Source organism: Mobula hypostoma, chromosome 21 (assembly GCF_963921235.1).
Source record: "Mobula hypostoma chromosome 21, sMobHyp1.1, whole genome shotgun sequence".
In the NCBI taxonomy this organism is placed as follows: Eukaryota; Metazoa; Chordata; class Chondrichthyes; order Myliobatiformes; family Myliobatidae; genus Mobula; species Mobula hypostoma.
In genome coordinates this window covers 19,358,730-19,384,865 of record NC_086117.1, presented here as the reverse complement: position 1 = coordinate 19,384,865, position 26,136 = coordinate 19,358,730, and the positions used below count along the sequence as shown (strand labels likewise).

At 44.5% G+C, this 26,136-nt stretch overlaps 1 protein-coding gene across 4 annotated transcripts in view; it reads right to left on the bottom strand.

Annotated features, from left to right (window-relative positions):
* Positions 1 to 2,551: 2,551 nt before the first annotated feature.
* LOC134359840 (ral guanine nucleotide dissociation stimulator-like) overlaps positions 2,552 to 26,136 on the bottom strand; it is a 157,569-nt gene continuing 133,984 nt past the window's right edge. For 3 of the 4 annotated variants that reach the window (XM_063073568.1, XM_063073567.1, XM_063073566.1), the window contains exons 5-18: positions 24,987 to 25,180; positions 23,047 to 23,162; positions 21,732 to 21,947; positions 21,115 to 21,218; positions 20,010 to 20,094; positions 13,968 to 14,045; positions 12,392 to 12,478; positions 11,926 to 11,958; positions 11,003 to 11,124; positions 10,509 to 10,604; positions 8,196 to 8,394; positions 6,554 to 6,799; positions 4,779 to 4,893; positions 2,552 to 3,963 (exon numbers count right to left, since the gene is read on the bottom strand). In XM_063073568.1, the coding sequence (XP_062929638.1) occupies positions 3,788 to 3,963; positions 4,779 to 4,893; positions 6,554 to 6,799; positions 8,196 to 8,394; positions 10,509 to 10,604; positions 11,003 to 11,124; positions 11,926 to 11,958; positions 12,392 to 12,478; positions 13,968 to 14,045; positions 20,010 to 20,094; positions 21,115 to 21,218; positions 21,732 to 21,947; positions 23,047 to 23,162; positions 24,987 to 25,180 (1,867 nt within the window). In that variant the 3' untranslated portion in view covers positions 2,552 to 3,787. The remainder of the gene's footprint in view (positions 3,964 to 4,778; positions 4,894 to 6,553; positions 6,800 to 8,195; positions 8,395 to 10,508; positions 10,605 to 11,002; positions 11,125 to 11,925; positions 11,959 to 12,391; positions 12,479 to 13,967; positions 14,046 to 20,009; positions 20,095 to 21,114; positions 21,219 to 21,731; positions 21,948 to 23,046; positions 23,163 to 24,986; positions 25,181 to 26,136) is intronic. The other variant, XM_063073569.1, reaches the window with a different exon arrangement.

Sequence of the window (26,136 nt, the reverse complement as noted above, 5' to 3'; positions counted from 1 at the left end):
TTGGGTAGATTAGATTGTAAATGCAATACCCCCAGTTGGAAGTTTAAGTGAATTGCTGCTTCAGCTGGAAGGACTGTGGCGGTAGCTGGATAATGAGTAGGGAAGAGATGAACAGATAGCGACTGCATCTCCAATAGGGGCATAGGCAGTTGGTGACAGAGAATGTCATGGGGAACAATCCCTTCAAAATGCTGAAAGGGAATGGAATATGTGTAGATTTGGAATATTGTGAAATGTGGCGGTGTGTGTGATCATGTGATGTGAGCATTATTTATTTATTTAGAGATACCACATGGAATAGGCCTTTCCGGCCCTTCAAGATGTGCCACCAAGTAACTCCTGACAACCCACAGTTTAACTCCAACCTAATGATGGGTTAACTCACAATGACCAATTAACCTACTAACTAGTAAGTCTTTGGACTTGGGGAGGAAACTGGAGCACCCAGAGAAAACCCCATGCATTCCACGGGGAGGACGTACAAATTCCCTACAGATGCCACCAGGATTGAACTCCAAACTCTGCCACCCTATCTGTAATAGCGTTGTGCTAACTGCCAGGCTACCGTGGTACCCTGGTTGATCTCCTGTCCACCATGCGCCCCTGAAGAAGATGGCTTTTGTTTTGTTGTGGACTAATTAAAGCTGACGTAATGAAGATATTCAGAGCAAATGACGCAGCAAGATTCAGAACCGATCAATGTTTCCATGGCAATGGATGTTGTGCAATTTAGTCTCTGCATTTAAATAGTATCTTGAAGTACTGCATCTTGGAAAACACAAAGCACTCCACTCTGCTAATGGAGGCTATGATTCTCTATTTAGCAATGCAGATTATGCCATATACTAGCATTAAAATAAATGCAGTGATAAAAGTCTTGCCATTTGCTTTATTGATTTTCCATCACTTTCTTCAATATCAGAACCTGCTCTAAACTGAAAGAGGTTTGTTTCTTCCTTTGCTACTCTTCGTTAATGAGCGGAAGTTACTGATGCTGCCAACCTTGGTTGATGTGCAGATAATGCCAAGTTTGAACGCCATCCAAGTCGTACTGCATGCTGGGAAGGAAAATGAACATTTTAGAATGCTCCTGTCATTAAGGGCTGTTGTGCTGGCTTAACCCTTAGTCTGTTTCAATGACTAGAACTGGGTAATTCTGGAGGGCTACAGATTAGATCTCGGCTATTGAACAGGGGAAAGCCCTTGCTTATGGACCGTGATGTTATTGGTTCAGATCACGCTGGAGACTTAAGCTCAGACATAATTGGCTGGCAATAGGGTGGAAGGAGTGCAAATTCGGGCCTGGTCAATTCTTGGGATGAAACTAGTGGGAATAGCAGGCACATGGAGCCTTTCTGCTGGGGGGAATAGATAATCCAAACAGCAGGCTTAGACTGAAATTCTTGTCGTCACTATTAAGTATATTTACAGCAGAAGTTACAATATAGTGGTGAGCTTTGTTAAATGGTTACTGAACTGAATGTGGAATGGCAGGGTGTGGCTTAAATATATTTCCAGTTTGGATGCAGTTTGCTTGATATTAGGATGGAAGACTTACAGAGCAAGTCATGAGGCTCGCTGCTTAATACTCCTGGAAGGCTGTGACCAGATAAAATAATAAAATATGAAGACAAAATACTCTGCAGATGCTGGGGTCAAAGCAACACTCACAACACGCTGGAGGAACTCAGCATGATGAGGCTAAACTCAGGTTGGAGGAGTTTCCATACATGGCCTCCTCTACTGCCATGATGAGGCTAAACCCATGTTGGAGGAGCAACATCTCATATACCGTCTAAGTAGCCTCCAGCCCCTTGGTATGAACATTGAACTCTCCAACATCCGGTAATTCCCCCCCTCCCAGTTTCACTCTGCCTCCTCCTCCAGCTGCCTATCACCTCCCTCATGGTTCTGCCTCCTCCTACTACCCATTGCACTTTCCCCTATCCCCTCCCCCACCCCTTTATCTTTCCCCTTACTGGTTTTTCACCTGGCACCTACCAGCCTTCTCCTTCCCACCCTCCCCCCACCTTCTTTATAGGGCCTCTGCCCCCTCCCTCTACAGTCCTGACGAAGGGTTCCGGCCCGAAATGTTGACTGTTCGTTTCCACGGATGCTGCCCGACCTGCTAAGATCCTCCAGCGTGTTGTGAAAATATAAAGACCAACTACCATAGTCTCCTCCAGTACAGAAACAACAGGGAACTTGATTTTGATAACAGCTTGTAGTAATACAAACATTGTTTGTATTAGGACCTGGATCCTGAACCACTATAAATCAGCTGAAGGTGATATCTTGCAAGCTCTGAAATGACTCCTGTCCAAACTCAAAACAGGAGCACACAAACACAACGAGGAGGTAAGGGCAGTGTAGGGTTGGCACTCTGTGTCTGAGTTGAAGTGATGGGCACTGTGTTGAATGAAAGGGTGTCCATTTGTTAGAATGGTGTGCAGGCTAGCTACCAGCAGGATGCAATGACAAAGGCTAGTGGCAAACAATACTGGCCACGTGCCATGACTAAAAGCCACGTATAAACAGCCCAAAGAACACATCATGTTTGAAGCTGTATTCATGATCTTCTTTCTTTTTACAATATACAAAAATGTAACAAAGACAACACATCTCACCAAAACAAAAGACCCATTGCGCAAACAGCAACTGCATACAAGTAACAAGTCAATATATTAGATCATATTCAACAGTAAGAAATTTACAATTCCACTCAATATATTGTCTGTACAATGAATAAATATTGTCCCAAAAAAGATTCAAGTGCTTTTTTTGTACAAAACAAACTTTAAAAAAAATCAAGAATTCATTTGAAATTGAATCATAGTATTTGCAAATAAAAAACAAATGTCTTTCTGTAACAGCCGAAGAATGGCTCAAATTATAACTGTACAATTCTGTCAGTTCCAGCTTAACTAACCAGTAAGATAGAATCATTTCTTATTTGTAACAATGATTCATCTACTCTTGGCCATGTATTTCTGCACCATATCGTACACCAGATGTCTTCAGTCTTTGGTCCGATTGGTAACATCCAGGAAAGAGATGTGGGATTGAAATCCTTGGAATTCCCCACAACATCTTATTGGATAAACCTCAAGAAGGCTGTTTGTTATATTTATTGTGAAACCAGCCTCTTTTGGTGCCAAACAGCCTTTAAAGTGGGGATCTCTCCTCACAGGATTAAAAATCACTCATCACTCGTACCCATCATGGAGCAAACAACTCTTAAGCTTTGCTCACTGTAGTTCAGGTTGGACCTTGTGATTCACTATGACTGCAGTTCATTGGCAAGCCACAGGGGCAAGTGTTCCATAACTGAAGAACCAACAGTTCAGATATTTTGATGATAGATTTAGTGTTTTAATAGTGTTTAATGCCCACTCTGGGCAAAGCCAGGTGCTGAAGGACAATGCTACAGTCTTCATGGAGAACTAGTGTCTCTGCAGCTTACACTTCGATCAGCCACTTCATGGAAAGGCAGTTCCAGCTTCTTATATTCCCACCATCGCTCCAAGTCACAACTGATCACGTGCTCTTTGACGTACCATAACAGTGAAGGGCACTTAACCCTCACCCAATTCTGAGGAACAGGATAGATCCCAAGCCTGCCTTGTACTGAACCTTCATAATTCCAATATCCATTCAAGTTTAATGCCTTTCAGTAGTCCTAGTCACAGAAAATATTGCACATTTATCGATAACACTGAATTTTTATATATATCTCTAATATTAGGATGAGCCCAGCGAACACAGGCAACAGGTCCACTCAGAGAAGCTAGAAGATGCTTTTTGTTATCTTCAGTCCCTTCTGTTTCATTCTGGGGAGAGTTGAGCTTGAAACATGTTTTGGTTTTCCTGGTTTTGAGTGTCCTCTTTTTTTCAGCATAAAGTCATAGTTGACAGATGAGTTCATGGCATAGAATACGTTGGCATTGTCAGGGATTTTCAGTTCTGTTAAACAAAGTCACAGCAAATATGTTAAGCTCCCAATCGAACCCCTTCAGCACTTAGTTTTATCCCTTTTTCTATGGAAATATTCATTCTTGCTGCAAGTAATTTAACACACATGATGAGTCCTCACTTGGTGACTACTATCTATGTGTCACTGAGGGTGGTTGAGGGCTGACCCTAGACGCATTGAAGGACTGCAACCTCAGTACATCCAGAATGTAATTGGGAAGATAATCCTGGCCAATTATGGTCTTCCCTGGCATGGAGGCAACTAAAGCCAGTCATGGAACTGTGTTTAGGAAAAGTAGCACAGGCTTATTCAGTGAAGACACTATATTGGTAGATGGATAATGTGACTTCAAGTTAGCTTGGAAATTACATTATCTATCTATGCTGCATTGTGCGGTGTCTTCACTAAGGAAGTTCAATAACTTCATCTCCCTAATGGATGCATTAGCCAGGCATTATGAAGCTGTTTGTAATCTGAAATAAGCAGAGAGTGCTTTAAATACTCAACAAATCATACGAGTCTGTGAAGAGAAACCTTGACCTTGATCAAAACTATTTGGATTTTGCCCAACCATGCCAACGGTCAAGCCATTATTATTTAAAGTGATATATTTTGCCCAGGCTCCTTTGTTTGGTCAGTTACTGATCCACTTTGGGATTTTCCTGGGACAGTGACAGCAACCCTCAAGGGAGCTCTCATGGGATAGTGCAAATGACCCAGAATGAAGTTCACCCCGGGACAGTGTGAATGACCCATATGATTCTACTGTGTCCTGTGTACCCACACACTTAAATGACATGCATACCTCTGTCTTCAGCAATGATTTGCACCAACTGGTAATCCTCAGGCCTGTCCCCATCCAGATTATGTTTGGCCATGGCCTTTCGAATGACTACAGGTGTTTTATCCTGGCTTGTCACCTAGAACAGAGGTTTAAACCTTTCAAAGACCAGTCTCAGAATTCATTGCCCTGTTGTTCATTCAGTAAATGAGAATACCTACCACAAATAGTTTGCACCTTTCCTCATCACTTCCCCTTTGTCTCTACAAATGTCCTTTAATCCTCTCCGTGGGACACCTACGTCCGTGAAGAGTGCATGAACAGTGGTGTGCACCTCTTGAGTGACCCTGGAGCTCATCAAGCCATCTTATCTTAGAGAAGGCATCACAACCAAGGCTACGTTCAAGCCCATGCATTAGATACCCTTGTTGTTCAGGGCCAAGGAAACATAACAAGACTGCAGACACTGGAATGGGGAGTAATATCTGCTGGAGGAACTCAGTGGATTGAGAAACCTCTTTTGGGGGGGGGGGGAAGGAATCATCAATGTTTCTAGTTGAAACTGTGCATTTGTAGTCTATTTTCTGAAGTATGGTAACTGCAGTCATTTTGGAACCAAACAGGCCAGCTGCATGCAGCAGCCCCACCTACACCAGTGAGACATGAACAGGTTTATATCCTAGATGGGCTACAGCACCAAAAGTGGTTCGCACCCACTCTTTCTCAGAGCAACACTCCAATTCCATCTCTACCTCCTGGCTCTGCAGCCCTGAAAGACTTTCTGGACCACTTGTCCACTTCCCTCTTGAAGGCCACAGTCAAGGCTACAACATCAGCCATTAATCATGACCGTCTAGTGGCAGGGTATAAATACTGAGTTACAGATGGATAGTGTTGAAATTTACCCTTCACCCATTAACCATCCAGCACCCATTTCCACTAATTGCTCACTGATCACAATTTATTTCCCCCACATTCCAATCAACCACACATATTCTACCACTCACCAATGGCGAATTACTTACTGACCTGGGATGTGGGAAAAGACATGTACAGTCACAGGGACAGTGTGCAAACTCTACACAGACAGCACCCGAAGTCAGAATTGGACTCAGGCGCCGGCACTATGAGGCTGTACTCTACTCAATTTACCACCGTTCCTGGGGCCTGCGCTTTCCTTCAGAATAGTAATGGCCGCCTTTTTTTTTGTTATCTGCCTTGCAATGGGTGAGATGGTGCATGGGAGTGAATTTAACATCTTATCCAAAAGATAGCTAAACATGTTGCCCAGGAGTGTGAGGCAGTTTTGCTTAAATCAAGCAACACACACAAAATGCTAGAGGAATTCCATAGGCCAGGCAGCATCTATGGAAAAAAGTAAACAGTCAACATTTTGGACTAAGGCCCTTCATCAGGACTTCTACCTTTTTCACCAATCAGCTTCCTGGCTCTTTACTTCACTGCTCTTTCTCTCCTGGTTTCACCTATCACCAACCACCCTATGCTTCTTTCTCCCCTCCTCCCACCTTCTTGCTCGGATTTCTCAGTTTTTTTCTCCCCCCAGTCCTGATGAAGGGTCTCAGCCCAGAACGTCGACTGCTTACTCTTTTCCAAAGAGGCCGCCTGGCCCGCTGAGTCCCTCCAAGCATTTTGTGTGTAGAACTTTGGACTTCTAGCATCCGCAGACTTCCTCGTGTTTGATTATATCAACCCCTTGCTCGCCACGGGCTACCCCCACCCCCCAATCTTCCCCCAATGCACAATGAAATACATCAGGAACAGCAGTACGTGACACTTACCAAAATGCTCTTGTACATGTTCCCATTGTCGACGTCCAGACTGACCCGAATGATACAGCAGTCGTCCACCTGCTGGTTATAAAGTGGCAGAGATAGTGTAGAGTAGCTGGATATTCCAGAGACAGAGCGCTTGTGCGTCCTGGAGGACGTTATGGGTGTGGAGGACACTGAGGAAGAGGAGGCACTGCTTGACCCTGAGCCGATTCCGGACGTGTCCAATGAGGACAGCGATGTTGATTCCCAGAACTAAAAGAAAATAAAATATAGGGAACAAAATATAAAGGTTTACCATCGGGACAGACTGGTACTAAGATCGCCCAGTCTGGCCCAGCTTGGAATGTTGTACCTGCCAGTTAAAAGCTGGTACAGTAACCCAGAGTTCAGCAAAAAAAAATCACAGGGACTGAAATAAAACTTGAGCTTCTAAATTGTGCAGAGGTTTACAGTGTATATCCACCTTTAACCCCAGCATTGCCACCAGCACCCTTGTGTTTTACCTACACCAGCGCCAAGCTCAATTCATGTCCACCTCCCTTACAACCACAGCTTCATTCACAATAGCACCTTTAAAGCAGCACCACAGCCCAAGCACTTCACAGTAAGACTGGTGTACAAAACTAAACTTGCAATTATTCAAGAGACATTATGGAATTTAAACAGTGTATTAACCAGCATCTTAAAAGTGGATTGAGAGGCAGAGGGGTCAGGGAGCAAACCTCAGCGATGAGGAAGCTCTGGGTAGCTAAGGGCACCATCATCACCGGTGGAGGATTTAAGTTCAGCAGGGCTCAAGAGGTTTGAGTTGGAGGAACATAAATATTTCATTGGGTTGCAGGGCAGAAGAGGTCATGGGCACAGGATAGGAGAGGTTGTGGGTTATGGTCATTGATTTCTTAATATTTTGTGTCCCTTTAAAATATTGCAAGTATGTACAAAGTTGGCAACCTGGAATTTCTCTTTAAACCCCAGGAAGGACTGTGGGCTGATGAAGAAAACATTCAGCGGGATCTAACAGACATGTGTTTGTGGATGGGAGGGTCCCAACTCTAGGCTGCTTGGACAAGCAACCCCCTATACCGGAAAGCTGTCAGTGGTCAGCCATTGTGGGAGACAACACTCCCTTGCGGGGCTAAAGGAAGGCAAACGGACTCTTTTTACACAGTCTGGTGGCTCTTGGCTGTCAAACAACCAGCCTTTCCTTGGCAACTTCAGCACGTTTCTAACAAACTAACAGACCCGTTGAGTTCTATTTCCTTTTAACTTGCTGCTGGTTTTAGTTCTGCTCTGAGCCTTGTTCGGGAGATTAACCTTCTACTCTTGGGGACTTCAGAATAATGATGAAGAGTTGGAAACCCCAATGGATGGGGCTTTAACAGGGTGATAAGACATTTTGGGACAGGGGAGGAGGAGAAAGCAGTGATCACCCCTGGAACAATCTACAACTGGGAACAGGAACAACTTAGCTCATTCTAATAGGTCTTGTGGCAACATAAAAAGAGTGGGTCTCATATTCCATTCAAGTCTCTTTAGTTACACCAGGCTTCCTGAGGCCAGTTTAACTGCTGGGATAGCTGACACTCAAGCCTGTGGCACCAGGCCTCACAGTTAAAGCTTGTGAATGTTTGCACAACCTCTTCCCTACCTTCTTCTCCTGGGAATCCGGTGACTCGGAGATGAAGCTGATGTTGATTTCCTCCACGTCAGAGCTGCTGGAGCCGGCGGACGTGACACTGACCGAGTCTGCTGCGTCCCCGCCACCCAGGTACGGCCCGTACTTGAGCTGCTCGCAGGATCGGGACTGGGCACCCGTACTAGGTGCATCCGTGGCTGGCGTCTGTCGGCTGCAAGTGTCAATGGGGAAAGGAGTTAACAAGCCGAATAATCCAGTGACAAACTGAGCAGTCACCCTGTTTTGGGGTTATCAGCAACAGTCCCTATTCTCTTCCCTCAATGTTTACTTCACTGATATCAATATAAACTCTAGTAACGTAGAATACTCAACTATTCTATATATTTGTTTTTCTTTCTTGAGCAGGTTCTCCCTTAACCTAATGATGAACGAATACTGTGGGAGTGCCCCCACCATCCTCACCTCCCAATATCATGCGCTCTCCACCTGCAGCAGAAACTCCTGCCTGTCTTGTCCTCATCCCCAGGAACACAGAGGCCAATTGTCTCCAGATATTGACCTCTGATCAACCAGCTTACCCCAACCTCAGAAATGAACATGGGGCTTACCTCTCAGCTTGCAGCACACCAAACTATTCCAACACCAAGGGAAGCTTTAAAATGCTTTCGCAATAAGAAGTTCCTGCACTGTTTTTTTAGGGGGTGATCATTCAGCAACACTAATGACTATTCACTCCTACAGAATGAAATTAGGAAGGTAAATAGCTAGCCGGTGCTGTAAGAGGATTTGAGCACATACGGAAATTCATTTCACTGTAGGACCCTGCAGGTCTGGTCTCCCCAATGAAGGAGAATGCAATGAGGATTCCTGCTACTGGGGCATTGTCCTACAAACAGGGATTTAGCAAACTAAGCCAAGACTCATTTGAGCATAGAAGAATCTAATTGAAACATTCAAAATTCTTAGAGACTAACCGGGAGATACTGGAATTAGGACCTGCTTGTGCTTCTATTTCTTAAGTCCCTATATCCCAATTATAAAGGAAGTGGTGGTGAGTTTGGTGATTTTGTATGGAAGGGGCTCGGTTAAAGGCAAAAGGTGAGCTGAGAATTTCTTTTCCCACTGTGCATTGTGGGCAGGAATACACTAAAGTGGACCAGTACATTTTGGCTCAATTAAGTGGCTGCTCCAATCAGCTGAAGTTTCATGAAAATAGTTAAAAAGGTATAAAAAAGGCAAACTGAGTAAGAAATTATCTATTTAAATGAAATACAGAACAAATTAGAACACTACCAATATTACTTCGGTACTATAGTTCCTAATAGTTATCAATGGAGGAATTCATCCAGTGTATGGTGCCATGTTCTTTGGATTGACTATAAATGAACAAAATCAGCGTAGACACCTGGTGTAGATAATGGACAGTCTTCATACAATGTTTTCAATGATCGCATCCTCCAAATCTTCATTTTCATTGTAACATTCAAGCTGGTTATTGATACCTTCAAATTCTTCATAGTTCCTAACTTGTTGAAGTAATGAAGTTGCTTCATTTTCACTCTTGGCTGTTTCTGGCATCTCTAAGCCTGAATGCTTGGAACAGCAGTGGGTTCTGAATTGTCTTACTGTTTATTTCTCACCAACTATCAGTGACAAAATTTACTGTTTTTTTGAACACACGCTACTGACGCTATTTAAAACCTGCTCGATCTAAGCACAGTGTAGCGTCTAATGGCCACACAAGTGTACGCAACTGATGCTAGTTAAAAACTGTTCCGGAATAATCTCCTGTCCAAATTAAGTGGCGTAGCATCCCAAATAAAGGAAATCTCAAAGAAGAGAAAATTTGCGGATGCTGGAAATCTGAGCAACACACACAGAATGCTGGAGGCACTCAGCAGGCCAGGCAGCATCAATGGAAAAAATATAGTCAACATTCTGGGCCAAAACCCTTCAGCTAGATAGTCCTGCCAAAGGGCTTTGGCCCAAAACGCTGACAATACTCTATTCTATTGATGCTGCCTGGCCTGCTGAGTTCCTCCAGCGTTTTGTCTGTGTTAAAGGGAATCCCAGCAATTTTCTTGATTAGCTTTTGCTCTTTAACTGATGGCCCAATTAACTGGAATCCAGTTATATAAAATAGAATAAATTCAATAGTAATTTTCCAAAAAGGATTTGGATAAAAACAATTTGGCAAGTTCAAGGTAATGCACTAATTGCATGTTTTTTTCAAAGAGCCAACTCGGGCCCAGGGGCCTCCCTTCTATATCATTACATTCTGCGGTAGACCCAGCTGATCAAGGCCAAGCAGCACAGAACACTCACTCGCTCCAACGCTTAATGATGCCCGTGTTCTTCTTTGCCTTCAGAGTGTTGCTTGCAGACTCTGCCAGCGGCTCAATTTCACAAGACAGATTATAACTGGAATTGTAAAAACAGCAACAAAGTCAAGATAGGACATGATCTTCCAATAGCTCTCACCCTTTCAGACTCCTTCATTCAGAGGGCAAGCTTTAAAATCCTAGCCAGGCCTCACCCAGTCACTGGGTCTCGGCTCTTGCTTCTTACTGGGATAGGGTAGTCCACAACCTCAGTTGAAAAGACATCAAAATCAACCACCGAGAGCAATTTTATTAAAGCTAATCTAGAGAAATGTTTGCTCTGTTGGTCAGGTGGGTACAAGATGTGAGCACCAAGCAGGGATATGGGCTTTACCCAGGTCAGTGAAACACCTGGTTTTCTCTCTGGGGCGTGGACTGACAGCACTATTTACCAATCCACACTTAATCCTTCCCCCATCAGCACAAGAGACCACTCACCTTTCTGCCTCCGTCAGCCTGCCCACGCTCCGAAACCACTCCACAAACCGACGGTCCGGTGTGAACGAGTAATTGTTGCAGGCAGACTGCAGCAACTTGATCTGGGCAATCACTTCGAACTCCTGACAGAGAAACATTCATTGGTGTTAATGGAGCATGCAGGACAAGATACAGCCATATCACACTCTTCTCAATGACTCTTTTCCTGTCTGTTGTGCTCCCAATCCAGACTTTGTCCTCAGTCTGCACTATTAGCCACACACGGGAGCTACTCAACACTTTGGAAGCAAATGTGTGTATGGAAGGCTAATTCACACTGTGGGGTGAGGGGGCGATCCCTGAATCCTGGAAGCAGCAGCATTAGAGCACTGAATGCAATCTGAACATCCCACTGTAGTCTAGCTAAACAGACAGAAGCCCCCTAACTCCATCTGCTATTATCTGTGGCCATCACTCTGTATCTGAGGGCAGGTAGAACCCAGCCTGTCAGCTGGCGTGCTGCCATTATATTTATAATTAAAGATTCTGCTTTAATATTTGTGCCCAGATAGGAATGCACTGGTGATACCACTACTTTTTGTCCATCCCTAACTGCCTACAGGCCGTTAGGATAAGGACCCCTGAGTACAGTATGTCCTATCACTGAAATCTCGCTCTCCCAGCGGGATTCAAACCCATACTACCAGGGCCAACAAGTCCAGGTCTCTGAATACAAGTCCAGTAAAGTAAACTATGTGAGTGTGGGCTCAGTTATGAGGTTAAGGGGCCAGAGTGTCTGGAAGTGGGTGATCAGCTCTGGGTGCCATCTGGGATACGAGCTCTCCCTGCGAATAGGCACAGAGGTCCTTCATGGGAGACTCACTTTCTCAGGCAGATTCTGAAAGTGACCCGCAGTTATGAAAGAAGCCATTAAAATGTCTTACCTTTCTCCTTTTTTCAAAGTTGATCAGACCGCCCTGTGGATTGGAAAGGAACAGATTTAACCAAGGTCAAACAGCTGGGCTACATTTGCTCCCCCTTCAATGAAACGGCCCTTCGCTCTCTCTCTTGCGCAGGGACAGAGAAGCTATTGCAGTGTCTCCACCGCAAAGTGGGATCAACTAACAGCGCAGGCTGTGGATGGACCGTGCTAATCTCCCGAAGAACAGAGCCGGATACCATATCACCACCACAGACCAGAGCAACCTGCGACTGAGACTTGTGACTTCACACAGTTAGATGACGCATGAACAGAGAAACCCACTCTTTGAAGATCACCACTTAACTACTTGCTTCCCCCAGTGAAGAACACATTTGCCGTGACAATCAAACATCGCAAACAGTGCTTTCTGGACTGAAGTCAAGTGAATGCTCTATCTGGAAGCAGACCCCAGACTATTTCTCACTTACGTCTAAGTGGTCTTTCACTGCAGTGTCCAACATAACCAGGTCAGTCAAAAAAGTTCCCAAGTATGGGATTGTGCCTTGCATGACTCCCTGGAGGAAAAACAATATTACTGGTTAGGGTTAGTCACTGGAATAAATGACTAATAAGCAGCCTGGACTGCAGTAACAGTAAAGCAGTGTGTCAGAGCAGAAAAGAATATGACAATAGATGGGCTTGTCACCATTAACAATTCACATGTTGTTGCGAACATTCCCAATCTCACTCACATTCCTGTGTTAGTTATAGGTTTCTAGCTGCATCGGCAAGGCTATCTAGGGGGGAAAGATTCTCAGGCAGCTCAGTAATCCCAAGCGAACTGGACAGGCAAGATCCAGGAGCGACAGTCTGGAGGCCGGGGAATGCAGAACGAGAGCCGCAGCCTCAGAGGGGGTGTGCCATTACAGGCCAGCAGAACAGTGCAGTTAATAGATTAGGATGGAATCCACAAAATTACTTTAATTCTTTTTCTCTTATTTCTCTTCCCATTCGCCGGTTCTCTTTTTCCCTTTCAACGGATGGACGCTAGCTCAAAATCTAACACAAGACCATCAGGACACAGGAGCAGAATTAGGCCACGTGGCCCATCGAGTCTGTTCCACCTTTCCATCGCCGTTCTCTCGTTCGTTACGTGCCGTGTCGTATGACGTAGGTGATCATGGTCAGCAGTGGTTTGCCATCGCCTTTTTCTGGGCAGTGCTCTTTCTAAGGCAGGTGACCCCAGCCATTATCAGCATTCTTCAGAGATTGTATGGCTGGCGCCAATGGTTGCATAGCCGGGACCTGTGATATGCACCAGCTGCTCCCATGGCTTCATGTGACCCTGATCAGGTGGGGGGGGGGGGAGTACTAAGCAGGTATTACACCTTGCCCAAGGGTGACCTGCAGGCTAGTGGAGGGAAGGAGCACTTTATACCTTCTTTGGTAGAGACGTATTTCCACCCATTCCATCATGGCTGATTCATATTCCCCTCAACTCCATTCTCCTGTCATCTCCCCATAACATCGGAAGCTTACTACTCAAGAACCCATCTTCCACTTTAAACCTCATCTTATTCCCTGCAGTCCAGTTATTTCAGGAGATGGACTGCTGCTCCCATCCACAGCACATGGAGTTATAGAGAAAAAAAAACTGCTGCAGGGACCCAATACAATAAAGATGTGCGGAGATATATTAGATTAACAGACTCTTGATTAGCTATGGTCACATTCTCCTCTCCAAATTATAACCATTTCCTCTGAACTCAAAGCTGCTCAAAACAAATTTGTCTTTCCCAATCACTACAGCACTTTGTTTGATTCAAACTTCTTGATTTCTTTTTATTGCTAACATTAACTATCTAGATATCCTCCAATTTCCAAGAGTTGGTAGGAGAGGCTCGAATCCATGTCGATGGCAAAGATACGGGACAGCAGCACAGAATCATAAGAGGGAATGGACTCTTTCCTCAGATTTTATTGTCCAAGGGCTTGATTATAGTGGATAAATTAAAACCACCTGTTTATTAGAGTACATCAAACAGATCTCAAGAGCAAACCTACCAGGTCCTTTTGTTGCTGTTGTCTTTTCTGAGCCCGTTTTGGATTGATGTCAAGTGTAGCAAACTTTGAGGTCCCCTCCTGGAGTTCCAGAAATGGAAAAGAAAAAGAGACATAAACAGACACAGAGTGAGTATCTCACAACAGGCCAAAGAACACGTGTTAAGATTCAGACTTCAGCATAAACTGGGTGCTAAACCCTGTCTTTCCAGCAGGTGGTGACTCTGCGCTTGACAAAGACATAAAGCAAACATCCTCCGGAGAGAAGGTGAGCCGAGGTAGTTTCTTTTTAAAGTGAAGTGACTTTACCTGGCATTTTGAACAAAGCAAGATCCCATGAACCGAGACAGCAATGTGATAATGACCAGGCAGTCTTGGTGGTGGTGTTGAGTGTGGGGTGGGTATTGCTTGGGCTGCTGGGGATAGCTCCCCTACAGTTCTTTGGATCTCTGGGAGCCACACCTGAAAAGAGGGCCTGATCTATTTCATGGGCTGCTCAGGGAAAATAGACCACAGAAGACGGTGCCAAAAGCAAGAGGGCCAAGATGGGTTTTGTGTTAACCCACTGTGTGCTTTTACAGTTTTGCAAAGGCATCACCTGTGCACTAGCTGGAAGCCGTTGTTAGTGCTTCAGAGGGAGTAATGGCCTAGGTTCCTGTTGCTGATCCCTTTTCAGCGGCCCATGCTGGGTGCGGCATTTAGCTAAGAGGAAGTTCTGACCAATTCCAGCACATGACAAAGCCCATCTGAGCACAATATCCAATCTATGATGCAGACTTCACCACACACACACACACACACACACAGTCTCTTGCCAACGTTAGCAAATAGGTGGTCATTACTAGGAGGAGGGATCCCCTCTCTTCACTAGGAGTCCTCCACTCAGTTACAGTATCTAGGTCAGGGGTCCCCAACCTTTTTTTGCACTGCAGACTGGTTTAATATTGACAATATTCTTGCGGACCAGCCGACCCGGGGGGGGGGGGGGGGGGGGGGTGGTGGTAGGGTTGCCAACGGACAAGAGTAGCAGTCAAGTACCTTGAGTTTACCCAGAGAAAGACTACAATGACCATGAAGCCTTGCGTGGGCACCAGTGCGCATGTGTGTACATGCCGATTTTTTTTCTCCAAATAGTTTTTGGCTATTCTATTTGGGGGGGGCGCAGCGGGGGTGTTAATCACGACCAGAATATGGGTGATAAGTGGCTAATACACTAATTTTGTTTCTAAAAGGGTTTATCTAACGAATTTAATATTAAACACACAGCACACATTTTCCTCACATGAATATAGTGATAAGTCAATTATCAGGGGAGGACAGGGGAGCTTGAAGTAAGTGCTGAAAGAACTTCCAGTGGAAGTGGTAGAGACAGGTTCAATATTATCATTTAACAAAAAATTGGATAGGTATATGGACAGGAAAGGAATGGAGGGTTGTGGGCTGAGTACAGGTCGGTGGAACTAGGTGAGAGTGGCGTTTGGCACAGACTAGAAGGGCCGAGATCGCCCGTTTCCATGCTGTAATTGTTATATGGTTATATAAGTCAATAGCATCATAACATTTTAAGTAACGTCTGGATATTAAACACACAGCATAAATTTTCCCTGTATGAACATATAAAATCATTGCAACACACCAATATCGCTAAATAGTGGGAGCCCTGGGCTTGTTTTCCTGCAACAACACGGTCCTATCGAGGGGTGATGGGAGACATCGATACTCGAAGGGGGTTCCTTGTGTCCAGTCTATTCTGCAATTTAGTTTTTGTTGCATTCATTGCAGGTATGTTGGAAATGGAAGCAACGTTTTCAGTGCTTTCGTGGCTGTCTCAGGATAATTAGCCTCGACTTTGATCCAGAATGCCGGCAGAGATGTTATGTAAAACATATTTTTCAGCCCACCGTCATTTGTAAGCTCGAGGAGTTGATCTCCTTCCCGCACTGACATGGATGACGCGTGCATTCAAGCTCAACAGTGGGCGTGACAGGGAATGAGGAAAGGTGCAGCTGACTCATATTGCCAAATCATATCGTTTCCTCGCAGCCCAGTAGCACATGCTTTGCGGCCCGGCACCGGTCCATGGCCCAGTGGTTGGGGACCGCTGATCTAAGTGACTGACCTGAATTAAAGGTCAAAAATGAATTGAATGCTTATTGATGACCATTCATATGTCAGTCAAGGAAGATAGACCAATAACTCTGGTACATCCCTCAGTCTTTCTATCTTGTCCGTACAGATGCTGAAACAGAGTCGTTTCTTGTCCATACAGATACCGAAACACAGAGTTGCAGATGGCAACCAGGAGTAACCTTCCACATCTGCTTGAGAGATTCCTACACACAAGGTGCCCTCCTGCCATTTCCCGGGGTAAAGTTTGTTTTACTGTGCAATCAATTTAATTTATTCCTCTGCACTGTGTCACACTTCCTTTCCTCTGTCCCTTCCGCTCTGGGGAACCATACAAAACCTTCATTGCACCAGCTCTTCATTGTGCTCCGGACCTTTGGCTACACATCATGTCACTGAGCTATTTGGACCTTCGCAATACAGTACTACGTCCCTCCCAGGGGGCAGCAGCCTTTAAAAAAAAGTCTTTCCAACAAGAATAATTTCGCCTTGTTCCATTTTCAATCTTCCCTTCCCCAAATTTCCTCTACTGAATGCAGAGGATGATAGCAGGACACAGGATAGTTAATCCTTTTCGGGAGACATCACTCACTGGATTGGGAAACTCCGCTAATTGTTTTTAATTTGTTCCCAGTCCTGGATACTGAAACTGACATGGACACCATCATCGTGTCCAGGAACTTTCCAGTCTGGAAGGTGGCCTGTCAGCCCATCCATTCTCTCCCGTCTCTTTGAAAGAGTTGTCCAACTGAGGGCCACATTCCTTAGCCATACAAATATGACTACCTTTTATAAAGTTTAAAGATTAGCTTTATTTGTCACATGTACATCGAAACATGCAGTGAAACGTGTGCTTAAACGACCAACACATCTCAAGGATTGTGCTGGAGGCCACACTTCCGGCACTAATATAGCATTTCGCTAACCCTAACTGTACAAATTTGGAATTTGGGAGGAAACCAGAGCATCTGGAGGAAATCCACGTGGTCACAGGGAGAAGGTACAAACTCCTTACAGATGGCCGTAGGAATCAAAGCCCTGATGGGGGTTGCTGGCACTGTAAAATGTTTGCACTAACTGCTACATTACTGTGCCGCCACATCCTACCGGCATCAGCCTACAGAAGGGACTGAGTGGACCCTGAAAGTCCGAAACAAAAATAAAAGCTGCTGGCTCAGCAGGTCACGCAGCATCTGTGGAAAGTGAAACATAGCGTCAGTTTTGGATGCTTATTCAGCTTCCCTTTCTTCAGACGCTGCTGAAAGCGCTTTCTGTATGCTGAACTTTGGATTCATTTCAGTTATAGGATGAGAGTGTGAAAGACCCACCAGCTGCCATCCTCCATCCTGAATCAGCAGGCAGCTCCAAGTGATTCACCAACCCAGTGAGTCAGACGCGGCAGCTGCACACCCTCCTGCCGAGGACTTTACACACTTACTGTAAGAGAAGCTAATCGAGGGAGGGAGAGAACTGTGGGTTGCTAGGAATGGAATGGAAGCTCAGACCCAGTCACTACTTAAAACAGAAGTGCTGTGGTGTGAACTTTCCCTTCATCGAGCCACCAGGGCTTTATCACAGATCAGGTCCTGTTGTAGACTCCGCTACTGGTGGCAAACCCATTTAAAAACTTGACGACCGATCTGCTAGCTAGGTTCAGAGAGCAGAGTCCAGGACTCCTGCAAGAACATGGTGACAGAACTGTAAGCCCTGCTCACCAATTACTGGTTATAAAACCACATCCTGCCAGAAGATCACCACTGCATCTACTACACGCCTGAAAAAAGTTGACCCTACAGCAGCTTCCAGGAAGCCTGAAGGTTACAACCTTTACTCTAACCACAATGCGGGTCTTGTACAATAGGGTAATCGAGCAGCTCATAGATTCACACTTTCTGCAAGATTCTTTTGGTGTTAAGAGTGCCGAATGCTGTTATTTTTTTCCCCTTTCGCACCAAATCAGTAATACAGGGTTATAACAAATCACATTGTTATGAATTTGGTTCTGCTTGAAAAACCATGTAGGGTCCAACAATAATGAAAACTTGCTTCTATATAGTCCCTTTAACACAGAAGAACGTCCTAAGAACAGAATTGGCCATAGATGTACATTGCGTAGGGGAGGAGGAGGCGGGGAGGTTCAGAGAGGGAAAACACAAAACTTCAGGCCTGTTCAGCCCAAAGCACTGTCGGTCGTAGTGGAAATGGAGGATGGACAGAGATTTTGGACTCTGTCATTAACAGGGATTGGGATGGGCTTGGCTACTGTCAGATATGAGTAGAGTCTGCCAGTCCCATAAACATCATTTACCTGACCTGGTCTGCTTCCGTTTCAATAGACATCATAATGAAAGATGATTAAAAACAGACTTTGCTGGAAGCACTCAGTAGATCAGGCAGCATTTGTAGAAATGATTCAGGTCCAAGACTCTTCAAAAAAACTGACCTAAAATGTTAACTCTTTTTAACTTCCCACATCTTCCTGCCCTGCTGAGTGGTTTAAGCATGGCCTGCTTTTATTGCTGATTCCCAGAATTATTTTTAGGTTAATAGTAATTTGAATTGGATATTCATATTGTATGTAAGGTTGTTTCTCCAACCTCCAAGGAAGTTAAGAGCAAGAATTTGCAGGGACCAAGCTTGATTTGAATCGACAAACTGTGGTACTTCACAGCACAGGGATGTAGACTTAAGACCAAATTTGCTGATAGAACAAGAGAATAACAAACGCAGGGCATATCCACAATGTTTCCTCCAATCTGAACAGAGCAAGTTACAGTGACTCGCTATTTCTTGCGTTCTGGAATGTTTCTGGGGAAGTGACCTCAAGGTCACAGGTTCCCTCTCTACAAAGTGCGGCCAGGTACACAGTTTCATCCATTACCAGAGGCTGCTGCTAGAACCCAGAAAAATCCCAAATAGGATTTGACGACATTCTTACATCAATTATTCCTTGCATCGTTCAGTGTGAAAAAGCTCTGATTTTCTTCATGCTATTAATAACCCTGGAAGGGTCCAGAACCACTGTCTAGCAGAGGTCAGCAGGTATGGATTACCAAAGCACCATTATAATGACTTATTGTTGAGAGCCTTTGAGGGAAGCCCAGTCAGCTGTGTTTCAAACAGCCATCAGCTCAGAGACCCTAATTTTATATAAAGCTTGGTGGCAGATATTTCTCTTAAGTGTTACGTGCTAACAATCCCCAAACACAACAGCTATCAACAATAGGAGAGCTGATGGTGCAGCATTAAAGGCACTGGAGTACCAGAACTCTGATCCACTGCATGGTCCACTAGCTGAGGTAATTGAGAGTTGACCAGGATAACTCAACTGATCTCATTGTCCTGGGTCGAGGAGTGGAGCAGTTTGGCCAGGATTGCCATATCCAAGCTCGGTCCAGCTTTGCTGGGAGGTGAAACAGTATGGACAGTGATCAAGTATATTGAAAGATAGAATGGATGTGGAAGGGATGTTTTCTACTATGGGGTAAGTCTAGGACCAGAGGGCACAGTCTCAGAATACAAGAATGTCTCTTTAGAACAAAGATAAGGAAGAATTTCTTTTGCGAGAGGGTGATGAATCTGTGGAATTTGGCTGTGTAGGCCAAGTATTTGGGTATATTTAAACCGGAGGTTGACAGGATCTTGATTAGTGAGGGTGTCAAAGATTATAGGAAGAATGCATGAGAATGGGGGGGGTAAGGTGGTTAATAAATCAGCCATGTTCGAATGACAGAACAGACTTGATGGGCCGAACAGTTTAATTCTACTCCTATGCTTTATGGTCTAAGTCCAAGCAGTGTCCTTCCATTCAACTTAGCTCACATTTGTGGAAAGTGTGACCAGACAATTAGACATCGCCAAGAGGAGGACAGGGAAACCTTTAAGGTTTTTTTTTAAAAAGTAGCAGCAAACACTTACCTTGATGAGCAGCTCACGACTCAGGGAGTGGTTATTATCGTCAGAGAATATTTCTGATAGTTCTTGGAATATCCGAAAGTTCTCTCTGAAAAATTCCAACCAAAGGTGTAGAATGTTAGAATGTTAATACAACACTATTTGATATCCACAGGAAAACTGATAACCACAGCATATTGAATAACACCCATAATTCAGAACACCAGGATCCCACTGCAGGCAGAATGAGGGGAAACTAAAAACTGGAGTGAGAATTGACCTGTGCACAATTCCAGGAAACCTAGCCTGCAAGGTTTTCCTGACAATGAACTTGCTGAGCTCATTGAGTGTGTGTTATTGAGAAGCAAGCAGACGACATTATCAATCCTGTTCACTGCATGAGAAAATCTGCAGATGCTGGAAATCCAAGCAGCACAAACAAAATACTGGAGGAACTCGGCAGGCCAGGCAGCTTACATGGCATCTCCTTACTTGCCCATCACCTCCCTCCTGTGCTCCTCCCCCTTCCCTTTCTTCCATGGTCTTCTACCCTCTCCAATCATATTTCCCCCTCCTCCAGTTCTTTATCTACTTCACCTATCAATTTCCCAGCTCTTTACTTCATCCCTCCCCCTCCTGGTTTCACCTACCATCTTGTAATTCTTCCTCCCTGCCCCCTGCCTTCTTCCTCTGACTTCTCGTCTTTTTTTTCCCCAGTCCGGATGAAGGGTCTCAGCCTGAAACATCAACTATTTCCTCTTTTCCATAGATGCTGCCTGACCTGACAGATTTGGAGAAGCACAGACATGATGCTTTGAGCTGAAGATAATTATGGAGGGATGATATCAAAGAGAGGTTTAAAGGATGAAGACTTATATACAGGTTTATCATCAGCCCCAAAATCAATATCGACTAGTGGAAGTGCTGGATGACTGGGAATTAGACGTGCGCAGTGAGAGTTCTGACCACACGTTTGAGGAGGGGAAAGATGGAAAATTAAGCTGGAGAATCAAGTTTAAAAGGTAAAAAAAAACTACAGATGAGTTGAATCCACAACAAAGGAAGAATTAGAAAACCATCATAAACAGGCTATTAAATAAAACAAACATATTGTTTCTCCTGATCTTACCTCGAGACTTCATCCCAAGTTTTCTTGAGTCTGTGGACAGAGTTGCATTGTAAAGCAGAGAGGATGGCTCGTAGTGAGGAGAAATTTTTGAAGATTCTGCACTCCTGTGGTAAAGAGAAAGGATTGAAGAAGGTTTATAAAGCAGTAATTATTTTTAAGACTCAGCCAGCTGTTCCAAGTATACATGGTTAGTAACAGCTGTATGTTATGTTCTGCTCCCAAAAATTGCCTCTATCTACATCAGCACATCTGGTGACTGAAGAGCACCGATTTCCAACTCTCATTTTATGTTTTCAAAATTGTAGCTCTCCACCCCAGCTGTTCAGAAGGTATTCAGCTCCTGCTGGAGTCAGACTGCCAGGACTGGCCACGTCGGCCCTCAACCCATTCTCTTAGAGAGCCAATGTTTACTGTAAAGGCCAGTCAATGGAAAAGTGCAAATGAGGGCTGAGAAGGTGACACTGGAGACAGAAGGTTATGTGGCTAAAACTCCAAGAACATACCCACCCAGAGTTGGCAAATCTGTGCTTTTTTGACATAATCCTAGTGCTATACTTGGCCTCAGATCCTAAAGGTAATGTTATTCAATACACCTCTTTAGCTTCTTTCTTACTTACCCGAGCCACCTCAATCCATCGTTCTATGATCTTGGCTCTCTGTTGAGGCTTCAAGGTCTTGTCGCTCAAACAAGTTGCAATGACACAGTTCGTAACCCTGTTAAACTGCGTGACAGTGGCGCGTATTGTTGGTGCCACATGCTCCTTCCCCTTCTTATCCCTCTGCGACCAGATGCTTCCTAGGCAATGATATGGGACTACTTTCTTGAACAACTCCTGGAGAAAAGAAATAGAATCTCATAACCAGCACCTCTGGAAAACAGAACAATTATACAAAGCGGACTGTGCTCCGTACAGATGAACGGTAGAGTAGCGGCAGCTGTAAAATTGATCGGAGTACAATCCCCATCGTTGTCTGTAGGGAGTGTGTACGTTCTCCCAGTGACTGCATTAGCTTCCTTGGGTGCTCCTGTTTCCTCCCACATTCAAAATATGTGCAAGGTAAGTTTAGTAAGTTGTGGACATTCTCTGTTGGCACCTCTTTGAAGTACGGCAACGCTTGTGGGGTTAACCATAACACACGCTTGGATGTGTTCGTCGTTGCGAACGACTTATTTCACTGTACGTTTCGATGTTTGTGTGACAAATAAAGCTAATCTTTTAGATCTGTAATTGTCATTATGATGAACATTCTGACTAAATGTCAGTGCACACCAGAGAGGCAGACTCTGCCTTCCGTGTTCCACCCCGAGCGATCGAATTCACACTACAGGCCGCAACTTGGTGCACTTGATATGGATGAGGACATGTATAACACCACCTAAACTACAGGCCCAGCCGGGCCCTCGGAATTAAAGTGTGGTCCTTGAGTTACACGCACCTACCCACAGGTGGCATGGTGGCACAGTGGTCAGCACAATGCTTTACAGTACAGGCGGCCTGGGTTCAAATCCTGCCGCTGCCTGTAAGTGTACGTTCTCCCTGTGACCGCGTGGGTTTCCTCTGGGTGCTCTGGTTTCCTCCCAGCTGGTAGGTTAATTGGTCATTGGAAATTGCCCCACGATTAGGCTGGGATTAAATTGGGGAATTGCTGGGTAGCACGGCTGGATGGGCCAGAAGGGCCTACATGGCACTGTATCTCAATAAATCAACCAGAGAGTTCTAATTTGTAAGATATTCAACCCTTCTGCCTGTCTAAATAATATTCACTTAGCTTCTGAGGAAAAATACTGACGCTGAATAGAAAGGCAGTGCACTATAATGAAACTAAAACTCAGACCAACAAGTTCCCCTAAGTGAAGAGGAGGAAATGGGGCTGATTTCTTGTCACAGGTCACCCAAGTGTTTATGTGCTGTCACTCTTGAGCGCACTCACCGCGTCCATTAACGTGAACTGCTCAGCCACCACATTGGCGAGAAAGGACAGGAAGTCAGGCTTTGGCTCTTCAAACCCGTTCTCCTCGACCATCGCGAAGCTGCAGTGATCGGCCGCTGTAAACGCACAATCAAAGGTCAAAATAAGTTTATTATCTAAGTACATATATGTCACCCTATACTATCCTGAGATTGATCTTGCAGGCATTCACAGTAACTACAAAGAAACTCAATAGAATCAATGAAAAACTGCACACGACAGAGATGGGCAACAACGAATATGCAAAAAACAACAAACGGTGCAAATACAAAAAGAAATAATAATAATAATAAAAATAAATAAGCAATAAATGTTGAGAACACAAGTTGTAGAGTCCCTAAAAGTAAATTGTGGGATTAGTTCATTGTTGCGGTGAGTGAAGTTATCCCCTCTGGTTCAAGAGTCTGATGATCAAAGTTATCTACAGCTCAGTCAGATCTGGGATTACATGCAAGGTCGTCAACTGCCTCTTCTTCTTCTAACCACTCTACCATTGGACACTATTCCTACAGCTGCTCAACTCTAGAATTCATTCCACAATCCTTCCTGGATCTCCCATTTGTCCTCCATTAAAACAGTCTTTGAGAACCGTCTCCTTTGTTGTTGTTCCTTTCTGCACCTTGTGGCACATCGGGCGGCAACCTTACCATTTCTTTAGCACTTTTGTCCATTTTTTAACAAGGTCGAGTTGCTTAACCAAGCAAGGATGGAAAGCATGCAAGGGGCCGGCTGGATTTGAACCCAGCACCATTCGCCTCAAAGTCCAGTGCAGATGCCATTGCACCATCGGCTAGCCAACTATAGCCTTATAGCCTTTGCATGCTTTGAAATCTTCTTAAATATCTACTGAAACTCTTCACAATTCCATACAGCTCAGGCAGTATCCATAGATAGAACCCCAGAGTAAATATGATTGAAGACCTTTCATTGGATTTGGCAGGAAAGACCATGAATGAGAAACACTCCACAGAAGCTGCCTGGCCTGCTGAGTATCTCCAACCTTTCCTGTTTTTATTTCAGATGTCCAGCATCTTTTTTCATTAAAATCTACTTTACACTGCTCAGTGTAATTGGTTTGATACCATTCCTGGGAAGTTAAAAGCACTTCATAAACACCAGGTGTAGTTACTCACATTTTTACAACCCATTACAAGCAAACAAGATGGAAACAGACTGTGTCACCATTAACTGCTAACACAACCCGCATGGATCCACTGTGTTCAAACACATTACAGTGGGGCACTAGAATCATAGGAACACACAATAGTTGGTTCATGTTTAAACTATTTAAATTAAGGGAAGTAATAATATAACTTTTATCATTATTTGCATCTCCTGCTCTCTCCAGCTCTTCTATTTCATATTTTCATATTTCCTTATGACATTGAACCAGGCTGATTAGCCTAATGAGTTTGTGCTGGCTTGCAGGCAATCTCATCATCCCAATTGCCAACTTTATTCTGTAACCTATTCTTTCCTACGTCCATCAACTCCCCACTTACCTACAGCAGTGGTAATTTAAAGTAGTAAGGAATCCACCAACCAACAAATCTCTGCACGCAGGAGGAAACCAGAGCAACTGGAAGAAACTCCTAGCGAGAACACTCAAACTCCACAGACAGCACCAGAGACGAGGATCAAACCGGGACCGGTGAAGCTGTGAGGCAGCGACACTTCCCGCAGTTAGTTCTCTTCATCTGGTGGGGCTGCCTTGTAAGAATGAGTGTGGAAGCTGCCAGAGGCCATCTTATACTTCACTGACGGGACGTAATAAAAGTGAGAAGCTTTAATTAAAGAGGAATTGGATAGGCGGTGACAGCTTTCTCTAGGATGAATGAAGACTCAGAGACGATGTGGTGGGCCAGATTTAGAGTTGCGGGCACGGTGCTGAAAGAACCTACCATCTTCAACAAGGTCCAGCTCTTTGTGTCTTTGGAATGTACCGAGGAGGACATGAGCGCGGCGTTGCAGATCCGAACCCGGAAACATCTGATGGATGTAAGAGTATAGATGCTTCAGACAGGAATAATCTGGTGGCTTCCTGAAGTCTTCGGAATACTGATCAAGCCAGGCTCCAAGAATGGATGAAATGGTGCTGAAAGAAGAGAACAAAAGGCATGTAAAGGCTTTGTATCTGTACTCGGCACAATGACAATAAAGTTGAATCTAATCTAATCTAATCACATGGTAATGAATGACCAATGCTCTCTGCCAAACAACACAGTCGGAGTATCATGACTCCTGTTCCAGAGGAGATGTGGTAAGAGTGCTGCATCAGCATCCAGAGACTGGAATCACTGATCCGAAGGCATGACTTCAATTCCCTCTTGGAGTATTACAAGGAGGACATGAGTGCAGTATTGCAGATCCAAATCTGGAAATATTGGATATAACACACACACACACACACGTACAGGAGGAACTCAGCAAGCCAGGCAACATCCACGGAAAAGAGTAAACAGTCGACGTTTCAGGCTGGAACCCTTCATACGGACTGGAAAACATCTTTATGACCCTTGTGAAGGGTCTTGGCCTGTGAGGTTGACTGCTTACTCTTTTCCATAGATGCTGCCTGGCCTGCTGAGTTTCTCCAGCTTTTGTGTGTTGCTTTGGATTTCCAGCATCTGCAGATGCTCTCATGTTTGGGATATCTGAACGATGTAGACTTATAGATGCTTCAGGCAGGAATAATCCGGTGCCTTCAAGGGTTTAGGAAAGTGCTGCCCCGAGGCATGACTTCAAGTCCCACCATGGTGTTAGAGTGAGTTTTTCTGGGAAAATGATTTGTTTACACTTAAGTGACTTTGGCCACCAGATCTCTATTTGACTATTTGACAAAGTACTGTAGATTGAGTCCACAACAATGCACTTCCTAAAAAGGTGTGAATACCAGATGCTTCTGGCACCGTAGTTTGACCAGATGCTGTAGTTTTGAAGTCAGTATTATCTATACATTATAAATATTAATTGTCTTCTATGTTAGCACGTAAAATACCAAATAAATGTATTCTGGATTTAATTGCATTCCTAAAGGCTGTGGATACCAACCCA